Source organism: Hypomesus transpacificus, chromosome 4, assembly GCF_021917145.1.
Source record: "Hypomesus transpacificus isolate Combined female chromosome 4, fHypTra1, whole genome shotgun sequence".
In the NCBI taxonomy this organism is placed as follows: Eukaryota; Metazoa; Chordata; class Actinopteri; order Osmeriformes; family Osmeridae; genus Hypomesus; species Hypomesus transpacificus.
This window is the reverse complement of record NC_061063.1, coordinates 9237435-9255685: the sequence shown is the minus strand read 5'-3', so window position 1 is coordinate 9255685 and position 18251 is coordinate 9237435. Positions and strand designations below refer to the sequence as shown.

Here is an 18251-nt window from a genome sequence, read left to right as displayed (position 1 = left end):
TCCCTCCCGATTCCAATGCGCTCACCTGGCTCTGCGTTTTCCAGCACCACGTTTCTGCAACGGTGCGTCAGACTTCCGGTTCTCCACAGAACACTCTAGACAGGCTGACTCCTCCTGGTCAGGGACATCAAGTCTTCCTGTCTGTTTGGTTTTATTTAGGCCACGTTTTACTGCTTAAATGTATGTCTTGTCTGTCGGTAGTGCAGGATTCCCATTAACAACAGCAGACACGTACGTGTGAATGCAGTTTTCTTCGGCAGTGAAAACAAACTAATTGTGTGCTGTTAGCCTGCCCAGTGTTTCTATTCAATGTTTTCATGCTTCAACCTGCTGGAGACGGTGGATGGAATTGTGCCCTTATGGCTGAATATGGAACCCTTACCCTGGAACCCTTACCCTGGAACCCTTACACTGGAACCCTAACCCTGGAACCCTATAAGATGGACACAAGTGTATGTTAAGAACTGTGTGTTAATAACATAACTGTGTGTCTGCAAAAGCAGAACCCCCAGTGAAGACTGTAGACAGTCAGCTGTACCCATACCTTGCGAGTCCACTACAGTGGAGCGTCGCCTTCCAATTAATGTCCAATGAAACCGGGCGTTGACGCTCACGTAGGGCATTGTGGGAGCAACCGGGCGTGAGTGATAGCGGTTTAATTAAAAATGAATTGGAAGCCGACGCTCCGCTGTAGTGAACATGCACCGTTACGCTCAGATTCCCACACATGACTTGAGCCTGATTCCAGACTAAAAACGTTTTCAACGGAGATCATCATAGTTTTCTTACTTCAGGACCCGTCTATGGGAAACTGACTGTTCATTTTAGAAGAATAGGTCAGATTTGTCAGAGCTAAAAAAAAAACTGACAAAAAAAAAAACGCAAATCAAAGCATGCCAAACAAACCACAAAGTGTAAATGTAAATGTGCCTAACAACAGCTGGAGAGTACATCTTGTTGGGCGCAATTAATATGTTAAAAAAAGACTTTGCTTCACCATTGGTCATCACAGTCTTTATCGCAGTCAATGCCGGAAGACAGGGATGCAATTAAAGACTTCCTCCCCAACAGTGACTTTTCACACCAGGCTTAGTCATGGTGATGTCACATGGCTTGTGACTCACCAGGCAATGGCTATGCAAGGGTCTCAACTCTGCAGTCCTGTTACAGTACAGTCAAGCGTTGGTTGGGAGTTTGTGTAGCCTTAAGGTGTCTGATTTGCAGGCAGGGAAGATCAACAGCACAACATGCCCCTTTATGCCAGAAGTTTCTCAATGCAAACTCCAACTTCTTCTTCACACCCAAAATACAGGATGTTGTGCTGTGTGACGTGTTCGACTGAAATCCACTAAAAAACAAGCACACAACCTTTATTGATGTTTTCGTTTGAACCTCCACATGACATATGAGCTATGAAATTGATGAACAGATTTTTGTGGGGCTGATTCTGAAGAGGGGCTTGACATCTTGAAGTGTTTTAGTTTTCTTCTTTGAGTTTCACTGTCATCGGGAATCCTATCTAGATCTAGAGCAAATTGGCTGCCGTGTCCACATAGAAACAACGTGAACAAAAATATAAAAGAATACATTTTCCAGAGCTTAAAATACGACCAAATGTTTTCAGACGAGTTCGGCCTTGTAATTCTGTGGACGTGAACAGACAATTTTCATCCCCGAGTCAAACTATTAGAAAGTGGGCAATGTTGACCTTTCAAATGATGTCCCCACTCCCGTGTGTCACCCATCACTCACGTCCGGTTCATGCGGTTTGAACGTGGCGGGGCCTTTTTACTTTGTTGACCGTGTCTATTCTAAAGGCATGACACAGACAGACAACCTCGAGTGAAAGCAAAAGCGCTGGAGACACAGGAAGTGACGTGAAACCAGCGTGAGTCAAGCGGATGAAAGTTAGACACTCTTGGGAGCTTTTCTCCTGTTCCGTTTGAGTTCTAAACCGGTGTCAGGTGATGCGAGAGCAGACGTGTCATTGGTTCAAGGCGGGGATGAGTGCCTGTGTAAACAGGAAAACCATAGTTCGTACGTACGGAGTGGGCATTGTTCCGAGGAGGAAACCCATTTCGAAAGCAGTACAATGCGTGCTGTTCCCATACACAGGCAGATGTCTATTGTCCCCCTCCTCCTCCCCCTCCCCCCCCCCCCCCCCCCATCTTTATGACAAGCTCTTTAATTTACTAAGCAGATGAAAGCCGAGAGCCCCTCTCACACCAGAGCGCAGGTTCCCTCTGATTCATGAAAAACAAGCCGATCAGTAGGAAGGGGCTTCCTGGCGAGCGAAAGGAAGGCCGGAACTTTTACAGACGTCCGTCTTATTGACCCCTGACCTGGTTGAAATCCCGCTCCCGCAAAACGGATGCTGGCTGAAAGAGGCCTGTAACCTCTCTCATAACCAGCTTACCTTTTGACAGATCTCCTTTCCCAGCATCTGTTTTGACCTTGTTTGCTGTATCATATTTAGATAGGAGTGGACAGCTGAGACAGTCTGTCTATGGCGGCGTGAACACTATTTCCTTAGCTCTTCCTTTCTCAGCACGCACAGAGCTTTAATGTGAAAAGCCTGGGTTGCGTCTAGGCATGCAATCACATCTCATGTTGTTGCGGACCCCTGCTATCGTTACATTTGCGCGGATGTGGGCCACGGCACAGAAAGTGGGCCATCATACAACAGGGTTTTTTTGAGCCTTCATGTGAAAAATACCTCATTGTGAAAGAGGGTAATAGATGGATTTTCACACAGAGAAAGAAAGGAAATGAAACAAATTGGATGTGGCCAAGCTGCCAGTGCACTGAATGGACCAATGGGGAAACAGTGTGGAGGTTACCTTAGCAACATGCCAAGGGGCCCTCTCTGAGCGCGAGACACAGGTAACTGGGTCCATCCTCTTAGTTGGGCGCTTTGAGGTTCTGTCTTGCCAAAAACTGTCCTAGTGCCAAAAACTGTCCTATCAAATCGAGAGTAGGCTAAATTGGTTAGTAATAAGACCGTTTTTGTCACCCAAATTAATGGGTCGTTATCTAGTTATGCAGAAACCTGCAAACGACCATTCATTTGAACCACTGCTCTTGAAATCACCAGGCAACCGGCCTGTCATGGTTCCTTCTCCTAATTTTTTCTGTATGGTGGTTGGCAACCACACTTCTAGTACCTATATCTTCTTCTTTGGTTTTTACACTGCGGTTGGCAACCACACTCACAGTTCTTTCTTCTTCTTTGGTTTTCACACAGCGGTTGGCAAACGCACTCCTAGTTCCTGGTTATCCCATATGGTATTTAAACTTCTTGGTTCGAGGGAGGTTGTAGGAAGACGGGGAGCCAGATGGCTGAGCGGTGAGGGAATCGGGCTAGTAATCCGAAGGTTGCCGGATCGATTCCCCGCCGTGCAAATGACGTTGTGTTCTTAGACAAGGCACTTCACCCTACTCGCCTCAGGGGGGAATGTCCCTGTATTTACTGTTAGTCGCTCTGGATAAGAGCGTCTGCTAAATGTACATGTAAGACGGGGATAGAACATTATTTAGTTTCCTCGTCTTTGGACAACTTTGCTCACAGAACTGCTGATTTCACGTCAAAGCAAGTACACACTTGAAAAATTACATGCATAAAAAATGTGATGCATTTTATAATTTACTAAACAGAAAACGTGATTGAATACACATTTATAAACATTGTACAGGAAAGTTTAAACAAAAATAATAATTATTTTACCAGAAGAGCCATGTGAGTGACCTTCAGTTTAATGCAGGTTTTCTCAGAGCCGGGTCCTGTCTAGTCGGTCTTTTATGCAATATCACGCAGAACACGGTTATCCTTTCCTCTCTAAAGGGATTTCAAGTTCAAGGCCAGAGAGCTGTTCAACTGTGGTTTCCTCTAGTTGTATAAATGAATCACTTTGTTAAGTTTAAATCGATATTTTGATCTTCTCCCTGTACACCAACAGCTGCACCTTCAGTCATCCGTCTGTCAAACTTCTGAAGTTTGCGGACGACACCACCCTCATTGGGCTCATCTCTGACGGGGACGCACAGCTGAGAAGCTGATCGGCTCCAATCTGCCTACCCTCGAGGACCTGCACACCTCGAGGACCCTGAGGCGAACAGGGAAGATTGTGGCAGACTCCTCCCACTCTGGACACTCCCTGTTCCAGCTACTCCCCTCCGGCAGAAGGCTGCGGTCCATCAGGACCAAAAGCTCACACCATAAGAACAGTTTCTTTCCATCTGCTAATGGCCTCTTCAACAAGGCCAAGGACTCCCACTGACATTCATTCATGATTTAACCCAGTATCTGATTGCACTATGTTGACCACTCATGCTGCTCATTCTTATTCTTCTATATATATTTTATTTTATATGTAAATTGTTTTATTCTTAAATTGTTTAGGTCTTAGGAGTAATTAAACTTTTGTACTTTTACTTAATTTAAGATTCGTATTTGTTTAGTGTTTGCACCTCCCTGCCACAGTAAATTCCATGTTTGTATAACATACATGGCCAATAAACCAAATTGTGATTCTGATTGATGGATCAGCAGCGCCTTCCTGTGTCGCAAAATGAAATTGCACGCCGAGTAGCATGCAAGCTGCAAAGGTGGCACTTCAGTGCTCCAATACACACGCGCACACACATACATTACAGTCTTAAGCGTCTATCTGTTTCATCCATTAAGGGTAGAGTCGATGATTAACAGCCCCATAAGAGCCTCTTTCTCTGATTCACACACAATTTCGGGTTGGGCTACTACACAATAGGCTACTGAAGTCCAGTTAAGAACCGTTACCTTGGCCCTCTGACCCCAATTACTCGTCGGAAAAAAACACGATACAGCGCGCACACAGCATTAGGCCTAAATGAAATTCTGTTGGTCATTACACACTATTTGAGACAGCCCTTGCGGCACGAATTACGGTAAGTGTACATAAAGACGTTGCTTTGGTACATTTAGCCTACAGATTGACCAGTCATTCCGCACAACACTATAACATATAGCCCACTAGTAGTAGGCTAGGCTATGGCTACAAAACAGTAGCAGCAGCCGGATTAAAATCAGTTGGCACGGCGGCCTGAAAAGTTTTTTAAATACTATAGCCTACCTTTTGATGAGCTTTGGTTTTCTGCACAAAATTGAGTTCTGGTGTAGGTCTTCCTTTGCCGATTAACTCCAAGTTTTCATTAAAAGTTACCCTTGAAAACCGCATATAACAAAGGTGAAACAATGTCCTCCTCACTTACAGGAACGTTTGCCTACTCGCGGCTTCCATTACCAAGTGAATGGACAAGCTAACGTTACGTTAGCTAGTTTATTAGCTTGTGATCGTTCTCCACAGCGGACGGAACTTGTCATACAGTTAGCGATTCATAGATGCCACCTACGTCACTTCCAAATAGAACGCCGCCATATTCACGACCGATCTCGCCCAGTGTGGCCGCCCGCACTGCCCCCCCACACTGCCCCCCCACACTGCCCCCCCACACTGCCCCCCCACACTGCCCCCCCACACTGCCCCCCCACACTGCCCCCCCCCCCACACTGCCCCCCCACACTGCCCCCCCACACTGCCCATTTGAATGAGGGAGAGAGATAGAGATATCTCGAGAGAATGTCTATTTTAGGCTCCAATCCTTATTTGTTACCCCCGTTTTCTTTTGTCCCTTATCAGCCCCAGGCTTGCACGTTCCATGATACTGGGCCCTCAAGTTTTGGAGATAGACAAGAGTGACCCTCATTTCTAGATTAAAAAAGCTTTATTGTCTAATATGTTGCCATGTAAGAACATTTTCTTTTGATTGAAAGCAGAGTGTGTGTGTGATGTATCAGTAGCATGAGTTTTGAATATATATTGCATTGGGAATGAAGGATTTGTTGTATAATGACTGTTTAGCCAGAGGCACTCTGAACCTTCTTCCTGATGGTAAACAGGGTGGTAACCGTGGTAACTGTAGCTCAAAGCTTTGGTGGAGGGGGTGGGAGGCATCCTGGATGATGAAGTTGGATTTTCTTTCCACTGCTTGTGTATAAAGATCATATGGCTGTTTTTGTGGAATGCCTATGATCTTAACGGCTTGCCTGGCTATCCTATCCAGCGTTCTCTTGCATTTAACTCTTCACATTCCAACACAAACTGACTAGGCAGGATTGAGCTTTATTTCAGAAACATTGTCTTTAGATCGTCAAGTTATGAATTGATAAAATAAAATAAGAACAGATTACTTTTAAAATATATATATTTTTTGAATATATTAGCTCCTCTCTGAGGCCCTAGAGGGCCTTGATAGTTCCCCACAGTGAAGTCTATATCTTATTTTATATTTTACATGGTATAGTATTGTTTAGAATGATTTACACTACATTTTCTACTGGTTATATTTAAGATTCGTATATGTTTATCATATGCACTTTCCTAAATTGCTTCTTTGTGTGCACTTATATGGCAAATAAAGCTCATTCTGATTCTGCCTCTATGAACGTTTTTTTGGTGTGTTTGTGTGCAAGTTACAGGTTTTACACTAGATGGCAGTCTAAACATTGTCAAGAGAAGTCGCCGTATTACGCAAAGTATGAAAGCATGTTTCTCAGTAGCTGTCAGTACATATCATGTCGTTTTAAATCAAAAACAATCAGAAGACATAGCAAAAAATCGAATCGATAAAAATATAACTTCTCTTCGCCTACATTTCAGATACAGTGATTGATCAGCTGTTCTTATGTCGTCATTTCCGTAGAGGGGAGCTCCATTTAGCTACTAGCTATGCGAGCAGGTAACCAATAACAACTGCAGCTGCTACTTAGCTCCAGATAGCTGGATGAATTATGTGTAGTGACTGGACACTCAAAGGTCATACTATTCGGGGATAATGTTCAGTGAAGTCTAAGGTAGGCTTTGTCATGGGGTAGAGGTTGTGTCTGCGGTGTACACTAATGTGTCTGGCTTTATTTAAATTAGAGAAGATTGAAGCTACAATACTGTCTGTACTGTAGCACTGAACGCTAGAATCTAGAAACTAACTTCAGACACAGATGTTAGCATCGGGCCGGGATCCAATCTAGGCTAGCTGTTTGTAAAGTATACAATTTTAGGTAGCCGTACTGGGTATAAAATGTGCTCTCACTGTTATTAATTTCGGATTCCACAACCAAGTTTGTGCTAACTAGCTAAGGCATGGCTAGCACTGTAGTAGACTAGCTTGTTCTAGGTCATCTGTAATTGCGACGTTCTTCTAGCTAGCTTCTTTTAATGTTATTTACTGTACCATACTGAAGGCTAAACCAAACACATCTAAACTATCTAGCGTAACACGCACACGTCAGTCCGACATTCTACAGTAACGCAGTTCGGGGATGTTATGCTATGGACCTAGCTAGCTAACTGTAGCTGCGTTAGTGTTTAACACACATTTCCACAGGGCTAGTATCTCTTGTTATCCAGCTAATTAAAGTAACAGTATGTCGCGTCTTGCATGTTAACACAGGTGGAGATGGGAGTTTAAAACCTGTCAATTGAACAACTTCCATCAGTGGATCATGTGCAGCTGACTACAGTATCACCCAAACTCCAGAAGTACAGCGTGCTAGCAACCGACAGTATTCCCGTCTTGACAGATGGTCTGACATGGATGTCGTCGACAGCCCCGTTACCCTTGTCATCAAGGCACCCAACCAGAAGTACGATGACCAGACCATCAACTGCTTTCTGAACTGGACTGTAGAGAAACTCAAAACCCACCTCTCCAATGTGTACCCCAGTAAACCTGTAAGTGTTAACGTCATCACCAGTGCGGGATTATAGTGACTTGTTCCTCGTGGAAGCTACATCGTGATTACATTACTTACACAGGTCTTCTCGTGTGTTAGGGTTGGGTTCTAGTTTTGCGAATAAACCATGAATCTTTAGGAATGCTGTCATACAACACGTAGATACTGTAAAGCGGAAATCCACCTGGACGTTGACGAAATATTTTTTTACAGTGGCCTTTTGTCAGCGAATGAAGGCTTTTTATGAGCCTTTATCTAAATCCTCTTACTAGAAGTTTATGAATGGCTTTGGTATATTTGTAAACTTGTTAGCACACTGTACACTAGTGAAATACCAAGGAACCTTTTGAGTAACCTTGGATACTTAACTAGAGCTTTTATTTGCTTTGATCCAAAGAAAGCAAACAGTGTATGTAAATCAGAGTCTACGAGTGGACTGTTCTAACAGCAGTAAAGCACCAAAGAACGGTCTGTTCTTTAGCAAGACAACCAAAGCGTCATCTCAATAACGTTTGATCACTGTCCCAAGATTCTGTAGATTTGACATTAGGCTGCCAGATGGAGTTTTTGTTTCTTTACTCTCTCCAATTGCCAAGTCTGATTTTCTAATGTGTCCCGCTGGTAACTCTTGCGTAGTTGTATAAGTAATCACTGTAAACAAAGTGACGCTTGGCCCACACAGATTTCTCTCTTAGCGTTCTGATGGATCCGTGTTACCATGTCACTTCCTGACAACAAGGTTCACCACGTCAGAAGACTGGAAGAGATCTTGCAGTGACGAGGAAAACAAAAGCCTGTTCACAGTGACCAGCTCTGGTTCTGGTTACAACCATCGGTTCCTGTTTAAAATATAGGCCAAACAGGCCAAGAAAATGACCTGTTACCTTGTTGTTACCTCACTACGTCTAATACCACTTATCCAATCACCTAGACTAGCGTCTGTCTTGCGGTCTCTACAGACCATTTCCTTCAGGCACACGTTCTAAAGTTGCACCATAACGGGGTCTTCGTAATATCGGCTCAGCAGATTAAGATGCTCAGAAAGTAGGCTAAGCTTTGTGTAGAGGAGCACCCTGTAATCTGCATGATTATTTATCCTGCAGAGTTCCAAAGACCAGAGGCTGGTGTATTCTGGAAAACTTCTACTGGATCACCTGACACTGAAAGATGTGCTCCGAAAGGTGTGTGTCCCTCTGTCGCTCTCCCCAGATCAGAACACACGTATTCAGCCTGCTGGAATCATCGGGAATATCTCTATAATAATGTTAGATTTATGCAATATTGTGTTTCTGTTGTTGCTCATGTTAAAAGTAAAGATACCATCATGTAAATGTACTGCGAAAGCTGATCGTCTGTGTGCGAGTCTTGTTTTTATATTTTAAATCTAGTTGGACCTGTTTTACTCGCATTGAATGCTTATCTAGAGACGTAATTTAAGTACACAACACATGATTTTAAGAAATCTTGTGAAAAGATTTTATTGCACCTGCAGCCAAATGTGCTTGTTTTAATCACATGCTTACTCATAACAAGTATTTATGCACTTCAATTGTATAGGGCATTTGCAGCATGCGCATGCGTCAGTGTAACATGTCTGTATTTATGACATGTGTTTCCTCACTGGCTCTGGGGACTTCAGCACGATGAGTACCACATGGTTCACCTGGTGTGTGCCTACCGCAGCCCCCCTGGGTCCCCCCAGCGCCCCAGCGGCCCCCGTAACAAGCCCCCCCAGGACCCCCCCTCCAGCAGCACCGTGAGTCCCCCGTCCCCCCCCTCGCCTCATCTCGTCACATTGCACCAGTCATTGCCACTCGTTTCATCATGCGTATTCATTAACACGCGCGTCTGTGGGGATCCGCAGGTACAGCTGAGTGCAAGCTCGACAAACGGGTGGCCTTTGATGTTCTCATAGTACCTTTTCTTCTTGTTCATTCCAGATTAATCAGAGTGCCGGAGAATCCTCCCCCAGCCAGGAGAGCCAATCAGCTTCTACAGGAGAGAGCAATGACGGTCTAAGACACCGCGCCGGCCCCGCCCCCGGCCCCCCCTACCCCGGCCACCCAGCTTTCATGCCAGGGTAAGTGGTCGACACACAGCAAACACTTTCATCAGGAGCCACTTTCAAATAGCGCATGTAGGAAGTCCAGAAAACGACAAGGATCAGAAGTGCTCTGGATGGTTGAGCAGGGATGGGGAACCCTAGCAGGGTAACCGTTATATCATATTACTCATCACAACACTTATATTCATTATGTGCTCAGTTGCTCTCTCTCCTCATGATCATTCTAGATCATCTCTGATCTGTAATGAAGTCCTGCAGGCCTCCCTCTCCTCCCTCCAGAGCCTTTAACCCCCCAGTCTGACAGTCCAGGGATCAAGGCTTCAGTGTGTGAGCTCATCATGAATGTATCCTATATTGCAGCTACATGTGGAGCCAGCCAGGCCCTGCGTCCTACACACCACCCTACCCCACCTTTAACCCCACCTACAACCCCACCTTTAACCCCACCCACAACCCCATGACCTTGCTGTGGTGGCAACAGGTCTATGCCCAGCAGTACCTCATGCACTAGTAAGTCTTTTCATCACAGATTAATACAAGGTAAATGTGGTGGAAATAATGACAAAGCATACGTTGACCTTGTCAGTCAAGTGACTGTCACCTCACGATCCTCCCTCTACCTCACTTCCTTTCACTCTCTCCTCCTCCATCCCTCCAGCCAGGCGATGGCTACCTCTTCTCACCATCTCAGGCCGACTTCTGATTCGCTGTCGGCCCAGCCCCGCCAATCAGATCCTCCGAACAGGCCTCCCCAGGAAGAGCGAGGCGTGGCTGACCCGGACGTGCAGATGAACGCCCAGGGAGGGGAGGTGCTGAACGACGAGGAGCACAACCGTGATTGGCTGGACTGGGTGTACGCGGTGTCGCGCGCCGCCATCTTGCTCAGCGTGGTGTACTTCTACTCCTCCTTCAGCCGCTTCGTCATGGTGATGGGCGCCATGGTGCTGCTCTACCTGTGAGTGGTACCCTTCAGAATGTTTTGTATTGTGTTTTGTCAGGTTGTGAAAGGTTCGCTAATGCTGTCTCTCTTTCTGCCCTCCTCTCTCCTCCAGGCACCAGGCAGGTTGGTTTCCCTTCAACCTGGAGAACGAGCTGCAGAACCCTGGGGAAGGGCATCACCAGGACGAGATGGAAGCAGAACTCCACCACGACCTCCAGGAGATGGTACCGCACAACCTCTGACCTTTCACCCCCACTGGTCTGGGGGAAAGTTCCAGTGGCTGCCAGAGTTCATACCTGCATTAAATTACACAGATTGACGCTTGAGGACTTTTTTTTATTTGAGAAAGTATGATTGTTCTGAAATGACTGAGATATGACAGTGTAGAGTTATTACCGACAACAGCTGATATTTGTGGTGAATTTAACAGGGAAATATTTCCCCTGACACTAGCCACATGATCAGTAGGCCTACATTTAGCAGGGGCGGGGGGATTTGAACTTACGACCTTTGTGATCTACAGTCAAATAGGATCATCTCATCCAGTTTAACTTCATCCACGTTCATGTGATCCGCAGGAGCGGGTCATGGATGAGGGCGTGGGGGAGGATGACGGGGAGAGTGGGGAGGAAGGCCCGGAGGATCCAAATGGCCTCGCCCACGCGGGCTTCCTCTCCTCCACCTGGTCCTTCATCATCACCTTCTTCATGTCTCTCATCCCTGAGGGGCCTGCTAATGCTGCCAACTGAACCAGGAAGTCCACAGCCCTGAAGCTAGACGCAACGCACTGGGGCTGACCAGGGGGGGAAATCACACACTACACACACACACACACACACACACAACGAATCACGTTCACTGCAGTCGGGGGACACACACTGCAGGTGTGTCAGAGTTTTTCGTCATCATAGGAAGTCAACCGTGGGACAGCAGGGCGGGCGAGGGGCCCTTGCAGATCGGACGATCCGCTGTTGTTCGTAGCAGTCCTCTGTCCTCTGTCAATGTAGAATAGGAAATGGCTGTCGCGAATGTGTCCTTGACGATATGGGACAGGTTGACCTGTTTGTAATATAGTTCATGTTTAATACCAACTCATTATGAAAAGATTCCACTCTGTCAGAAAAAGTATGATTTGTCTCTATCTAATACTGTTGAAACTAAATATTAATGGAATATTGAACTTGACAACTAGTTGACATTAAACTAGTTACTTCCATTTAAACACTTCATCCAAGCAGTTTTGAATTAAACAGATTTTAACATCCTTGTGTGTTGTTAGTGAACAACCAGCAGAGATGTAGTTTCTGAATGTATTGCGAACGCAGCATCGGTGACCGTAGCAACCATAAGCTACACAGTATTAAGCTGCAGTACCAACAATCACACGTGATTGTAGGTACTGCAGCATCACAGTACCTACAATCATACTTGAACATCACAACAGTACATTGAGAAACAGCCAAATGACAGCGTCGTACTAAACCGCTAAAGATTCTAATTCCAGTGACGCGTAAATAAAATAATTGACTAATTTAATTTACCGTCGCATTCAAAATTTATTTTTAGTTGAACATTTTAGTAAACAACATTACGCCGTTGGTATTGGTGACAAAGTTGTCAGGGCAACACTATACACAAGTTATTTCGACCTGAAATAATTTATTATGATAGTCCCATTAATGATGTAACAGCTTCAGAAACAAATCTGACATTGAAATACTTTTATTGCTTTCCATCGATTGTTACAAAAATTAGGTTTTGTCCTATACCTTGTCATTGCTGTACCTTAATAACTACTGGAGTAGGCTAGAGTGCTAACCGACAGCAGTAGTGAGTTCAGTGTAGTGGCTAGTCCTAATCAACACGTGTACAGTGCACACCGTCAGTGGTACTGCAAGATCATGTGTTCTACATGTTGTGATGCCTTCCTTCCAAGCACAACAAGATTACAGATCAAACATCAAATGAACATTTGCAATGTCTCAAAACATTGAGGGGAAAAAAGGCTTCAACAACATTCACGTTAATGTACAGAAATGTTGTTCACCTGTGATTTTAAAAGTTAGAATAATCTGGTGAACTGACATATTGCATTTAAAAACGATCAATAGAATGACGAAAGGTTTGGGTTGTGTCTGTGACATGAAAACAGTGTCTTGACAGTAAAACTACAGATAAAAAATAATGCTGATATTGGTTACATATATATATTTATATATCGTTTTGTTGTTGGTCTGGTATATGGTGCACTATCTACCAAACCAAACCAATGTTTTTACATATGACTTTCACAAAGACATTAAGATCAAGACGGCCATAAATGTCTGACTTCCTGTTTGAACCGGTATAAACAGCAGGTTGGAACTCCCAAAAGTAGGGTAGTCTTTGGCGTTTGGATGCCATGATGCGATTACAGTACCTGAACATCAACAATATACATTTATGGTAAAAGTTCAAGCCCCAGTGCTGCTTTCACAAGGCACAGAAGCTAGTCTCATACCGTAGTTAGCAACACACTGAAATGCCCATTAAAACAATGACGATTTGACAGACTCAAACCTTTTCTTGACACATAACTCTCAATCCAAACATAGCATGGTACTGAACACTGTTGATTATTGCTGCCACAGAACCACGCTAAGCTGATGAGAACTATATATTTCATAGAATACAAAGATACATTTCTGGAGTAAAATAGAAGTATTCTGCATAAAAATACTTTCGTAATACTGTAATCACTGAATTACGCGACGTACAGGTGCAACACAATTGGTTTGAAGCGGTTCTGAAAGTGACCCCAGTTCACTGACACATAAAACAATTCCAAACAAGTCTTAACGTTTTTTACTTTTGTATTTTAGCAAAATAATTGTGATCCCTACAATTAAATAAAACGAATAGACACTATTTGAGACAGGCTTGAATGTCAACAGTGGACCACAGGGACACACCAGGCAGGTTCCCAGGTGATTTTCAGACATCAGACACTGTCAAACACAACACAAGCCTGTGTAGGTCTCTAGTTCATACAAACTGGCAAAAAAGCTAAAGTGCTATGGGGACGACCTGACCGGAACTGGAAGACCTCGCTGACGGCTCTCTATACCAAACAAACGTTTTCAGTTCCATTGAAAGAGTCACATTTAGTTTAAAACACGTATCCTCGGCTAAAACGACTTGACGCAAGCAGCTATTTTGACGCTGACATTTTCTAACAAACCCCCAGCAGATGGAGACAAAGAGATTAGGGAGCGGTGAAAAGATTTGGCTCAACTGATCTTTCTACCGAAGACCATGTTTGGCCACCTTCCACTCTACTGAGATGATGGGTTAGGCATCTGAATGTGTACATTCTGTTGGTTTGTGGCAGTCTAGTGAACCAGGCTTCTGACATCCAGCAAAATCAGTTGGCACTGATAAGTGACAATCCACTTGAATGGCTTGGATAAAGTGTGCTTCTGTAGCTGGTTTAAAGTGTCTTCATCTGAATATTAAAATAGTTGGGGTTGGGAGGAGATTCAGTGAACACATCTGAATCTAATGAGTCATAAATAAAACAAGAAACGACATGAAATCCCCCTTAACAAATCACGAATATATTGCTTTGAACTGAAACTGAAATGTACACCTTTTCAAAATGAATGTCTGTTCAAGCGTCCGTAGCGATCTGCAGATCCTCATTAGAGAGTGGCCCCTTATTTTGGCATTTGTGGTTGAAGATGAGAAGATGACTCCTGACATGGGGGTTTGAAGCACCCGAAATGGGGGATTTGGGTGGGCAGTGTCACCATGGTCTAATCACAGGCCAGGGATTTCTCAGAATGCAACAGTGGGTTACTAGAGGTCAGAGCTCAGCCATTGTCTCCAACAGAGACCCTACCTACCCCCTGACGAGCTGCCCAGCTCCAGATCTAGCTAGCCAACTGCCCCTCTCTGGGGTAATAAGGAGGGGTGGGAGGGAGGGATGGGGGCAGAGAGAAAGGTGTCGTCTTCCTCCATCACAAGAAGGTCTCTATGGCCGTGTTGCAGCCTCCTTCTGCTTCTGGGTCCAGGTCCACCCTAACACACGCCACCTTCTCCTCGCTGAGGAAAGCAGGGGAGGAGACCGAGAGAAAGGGAGGGAGAGAGAACAGAGGGAGAAAAAAGAAGAAGAGAGGCATATGGAAGAGAAGGAAGTTAAATAGTGTCAAGAAGGTGTGACATTTTTTTTCTTTGGTGTGTTTGTGTGTGTGAAGGTGCTTAGAATGTGTCTGCAGGGGTGTTAAGATGAAGCTAAAGTTAAACTCCATTCCCATGCTCTGGGACCACAGCTCTGACAGGGCCGAGGGCTGCTGACAGGAGCGCACAGGTGCGAGCGCTGCTCCAGCAACCTGGGCTCAGACATGCCAGCGTGGTTAGAAAGCAGCGTACAGCCTCCACACTGGCCAGGTGAACCCACAACAGCAGACTGAAGACTGGCCCAAATAGCACCATGTCACCTCATCACCGTCTGTGTATGTGAAGGCACAGTTGAATATGGTTTCTCTTTCTTCATGTTATGTTTTGGGATTTGCCAACTCCTGGAGACTCTGTAGGACGGCTCTGTGTGATGGGAGGTCAGTGGACTACTCCTTCATGACCCCTAGGAGGGTCGTCATGGCTACCTGTTGCTACGCTGGGCAGGTTGGGTACAGGAAGGGTCGTCATGGCTACCTGTTGCTACGCTGGGCAGGTTGGGTACAGGAAGGGTCGTCATGGCTACCTGTTGCTACGCTGGGCAGGTTGGGTACAGGAAGGGTCATCATAGCTACCTGTTGCTACGCTGTGCAGGTTGGGTCGTCATAGCTACCTTTTGCTACGTTGGGCAGGTTGGGTGTAGTCGCTGCCAGAAGCTGTTGTTCTCCACGCAACACTTTTGGCCATCTCATCAGAGATGTTAACATTGGGAGGCTCACAACTGCATACACATGGAGACACACACACACACATAATCAGACACAAAACACACACACACACACAAACGTGTCAGTGTGTGAGGTGAAGTCAGGACAGGCGGCGACAGATAGACACGTTTCCAGGTAAACGAACAGACTGAAGACAACAGGCACTATTTCTGCCAGGCGCTAATCAGCAGTGACTGTGATCAGTCCCTGCAGGACCCGCCCTGCTGCACCTGAAGGCAGGTGTCTCTCCACAACCCTGCCAGGAGCCCACACCAGATCACTGCAGGTTAGTGATCACAAACAGTGCCATTTTAGAGCCTTTACACCCTTCGCGAGCAGTGTTACATGTCATCAAATGTCATTTGATCCAGGACCATTTTTTCCCCTTCCACATGACACAGCACGCAGGGTGATGTGTGGGATGTAAAATGGTCGATTCTTAAAAGCCGAGTTAGGCTTCAGCTTGGGCCATGCGTTGGCTGCGGTTATTTAGGGCTCGTTATGGAGGGAGAGGAGGGGGCAGAGGAGGGAGGAGGGGAGAGGAGAGAGGAGGGGGGGTAGGGGAGGGGGGAGAGGAGGGGAGAGAGGAGGGGGAGAGGAGGGGGGAGGGGGGAGGGAAGGGAAGGGGAGAGGAGGGGGGAGGGGAGGGGAGAGAGGAGGGGGGAGGGGAGGGGAGAGGAGGGGGGAGGGGAGGGGAGAGAGGAGGGGGAGGGGAGGGGAGAGAAGAGGGGGGAGGGGAGGGGAGAGAGAAGGGGGGAGGGGAGGGGAGAGAGAAGGGCCTACGTCAGACACCCACTCCTGCCAGCTCTTCGTCCCCAGGGTAGGTGTGAGCCACTATTCTGTACGATCTGTCCAAGATAAACACGTTAGCTAAACCACAGCTAGCGTGATCCGTACCTCCACAAACATCAACAACACACGACTGACTACGAGGTAGAATGAGTTGCAGTAGAGAAACTTCTACAGAAACCAGAGTACCACTTCTACAGAAAACATACACTATTGTTGTTTACAGTTAAGTACCTAACAGTAATCTTTACCATAAAGACATGGTGTGTGTGACTCCTAACTCCACAGGTGTGTGTGTGACTTCCTGTCTCCTTTACAGGTGTGTGTGTCACTTCCTGTCTCCTCTACAGGTGTGTGGGTGACTTCCTGTCTCCTCTACAGGTGTGTGGGTGACTTCCTGTCTCCTCTACAGGTGTGTGTGTGTGACTTCCTGTCTCCTCTACAGGTGTGTGGGTGTGACTTCCTGTCTCCTCTACAGGTGTGTGGGTGACTTCCTGTCTCCTCTACAGGTGTGTGGGTGACTTCCTGTCTCCTCTACAGGTGTGTGGGTGACTTCCTGTCTCCTCTACAGGTGTGTGGATGACTTCCTGTCTCCTCTACAGGTGTGTGTGGGTGTGACTTCCTGTCTTTTCTACAGGTGTGTGTGTGACTTCCTGTCTCCTCTACAGGTGTGGGTGTGACTTCCTGTCTCCTCTAGAGGTGTGTGGGTGACTTCCTGTCTCCTTTACAGGTGTGTGTGGGTGGCCAGGTACAAACCTTCCTGAAAGGGTCTTGACAGGGATCTTCAGCAGGTTGCTCCCTTCATATTGGAGCTTCACCCCAGGCTCCGCCCCCACCCCAGGCTCCGCCCCCATTCCAGGCTCCGCCCCCACCGCCAGCCGGGCCACCGCCTCCTGTTGTCACCAGGAACACTGATTACATTTGATTTACATTTTTACATTTACTGTTCTTTTTAAAGATGCTTTTATCCAAAGCGACGCACACAAAAAGGGCATGTAGAAAGTAAGCAATTGAGAAGTTATTGTTGCACATTAGTAATCCTTTTTCTTCTTCCTTTGAATAAAAGGAACGTACAAAAAGAGAAAATGTGCAGTAGAAGATCAAAGTTATTTAGCCAAATCACAAAGGAACCACTAAATGAAATACCACAGCACAACAATAACATCTCGACTACAGAAGCTTGCAAATTTCAACTAATGTTGCCATGGTTACTCGCCACGGAGGCCAAAGAAGCCAGTATGCCTTCAGGAGACAGCCTGTTGGCCTTGCTGTGTTCCAACTAAGATACTGCTGGTGAAAATAATATCACACTTTTATCCAAAGGCCTTGATCCACAGGGGGGATTTGAACCTGTGGCCTCTTGAACTGCAGTCAGTCGCTCTCCCCCCTCACCGTGCTCTACCCTCCCCACACAGCAAGGTGGCGCTGTGATATCATTACCAGTTTCTCTCTCGCCTTCTTCTTCTTGTCGTCTTCCTTCTTCTTCTTGCTTTCGGGCATCAGGTCGTCCAGCCAGCTCAGCTCCCTCTTGGTAAAGAAGAAGTCGAGAAGTTTCCGGATGAAGACCAGAGCCAGCACCTTCACCAGAACACAGAGTCCCGTCAGGACAAACAAGGAAACAAACCCAAAGATAGAAGCAACAAGGCATGCGAAGCGGCTAGGGTTTCAATCTTTTTTTAGTGTTTCTAAGTGTTTCTGAGTGTGTGTGTTTCTGAGTGTATGTGTTTCTGAATGTGTGTGTTTCTGAGTGTCTTCTAATTGTGTGTG

At 45.9% G+C, this 18251-nt stretch overlaps 2 protein-coding genes across 2 annotated transcripts; one reads left to right on the top strand and one right to left on the bottom strand.

Moving 5' to 3' along the window:
• The first annotated feature begins 6735 nt into the window (after positions 1-6735).
• LOC124467257 (homocysteine-responsive endoplasmic reticulum-resident ubiquitin-like domain member 2 protein) lies at positions 6736-11617 on the top strand. The gene is made up of 9 exons (XM_047019470.1): positions 6736-6889; positions 7486-7766; positions 8872-8949; positions 9408-9524; positions 9709-9848; positions 10194-10343; positions 10492-10788; positions 10886-10997; positions 11352-11617. The coding sequence occupies exons 2-9, from the start codon at positions 7626-7628 to the stop codon at positions 11520-11522; spliced, it is 1206 nt and encodes a 401-aa protein (XP_046875426.1). The 5' UTR covers positions 6736-6889; positions 7486-7625; the 3' UTR covers positions 11523-11617.
• Positions 11618-14353: 2736 nt separating this feature from the next.
• On the bottom strand, positions 14354-18086 carry LOC124467259 (sodium bicarbonate cotransporter 3-like). The gene is made up of 4 exons (XM_047019471.1): positions 17925-18086; positions 17241-17377; positions 15602-15709; positions 14354-14856 (listed from the first exon to the last, which is right to left on the bottom strand). Exons 1-4 carry the CDS (start codon positions 17982-17984, stop codon positions 14772-14774), a joined length of 390 nt encoding a protein of 129 aa, XP_046875427.1. The 5' UTR covers positions 17985-18086; the 3' UTR covers positions 14354-14771.
• Positions 18087-18251: the final 165 nt, after the last annotated feature.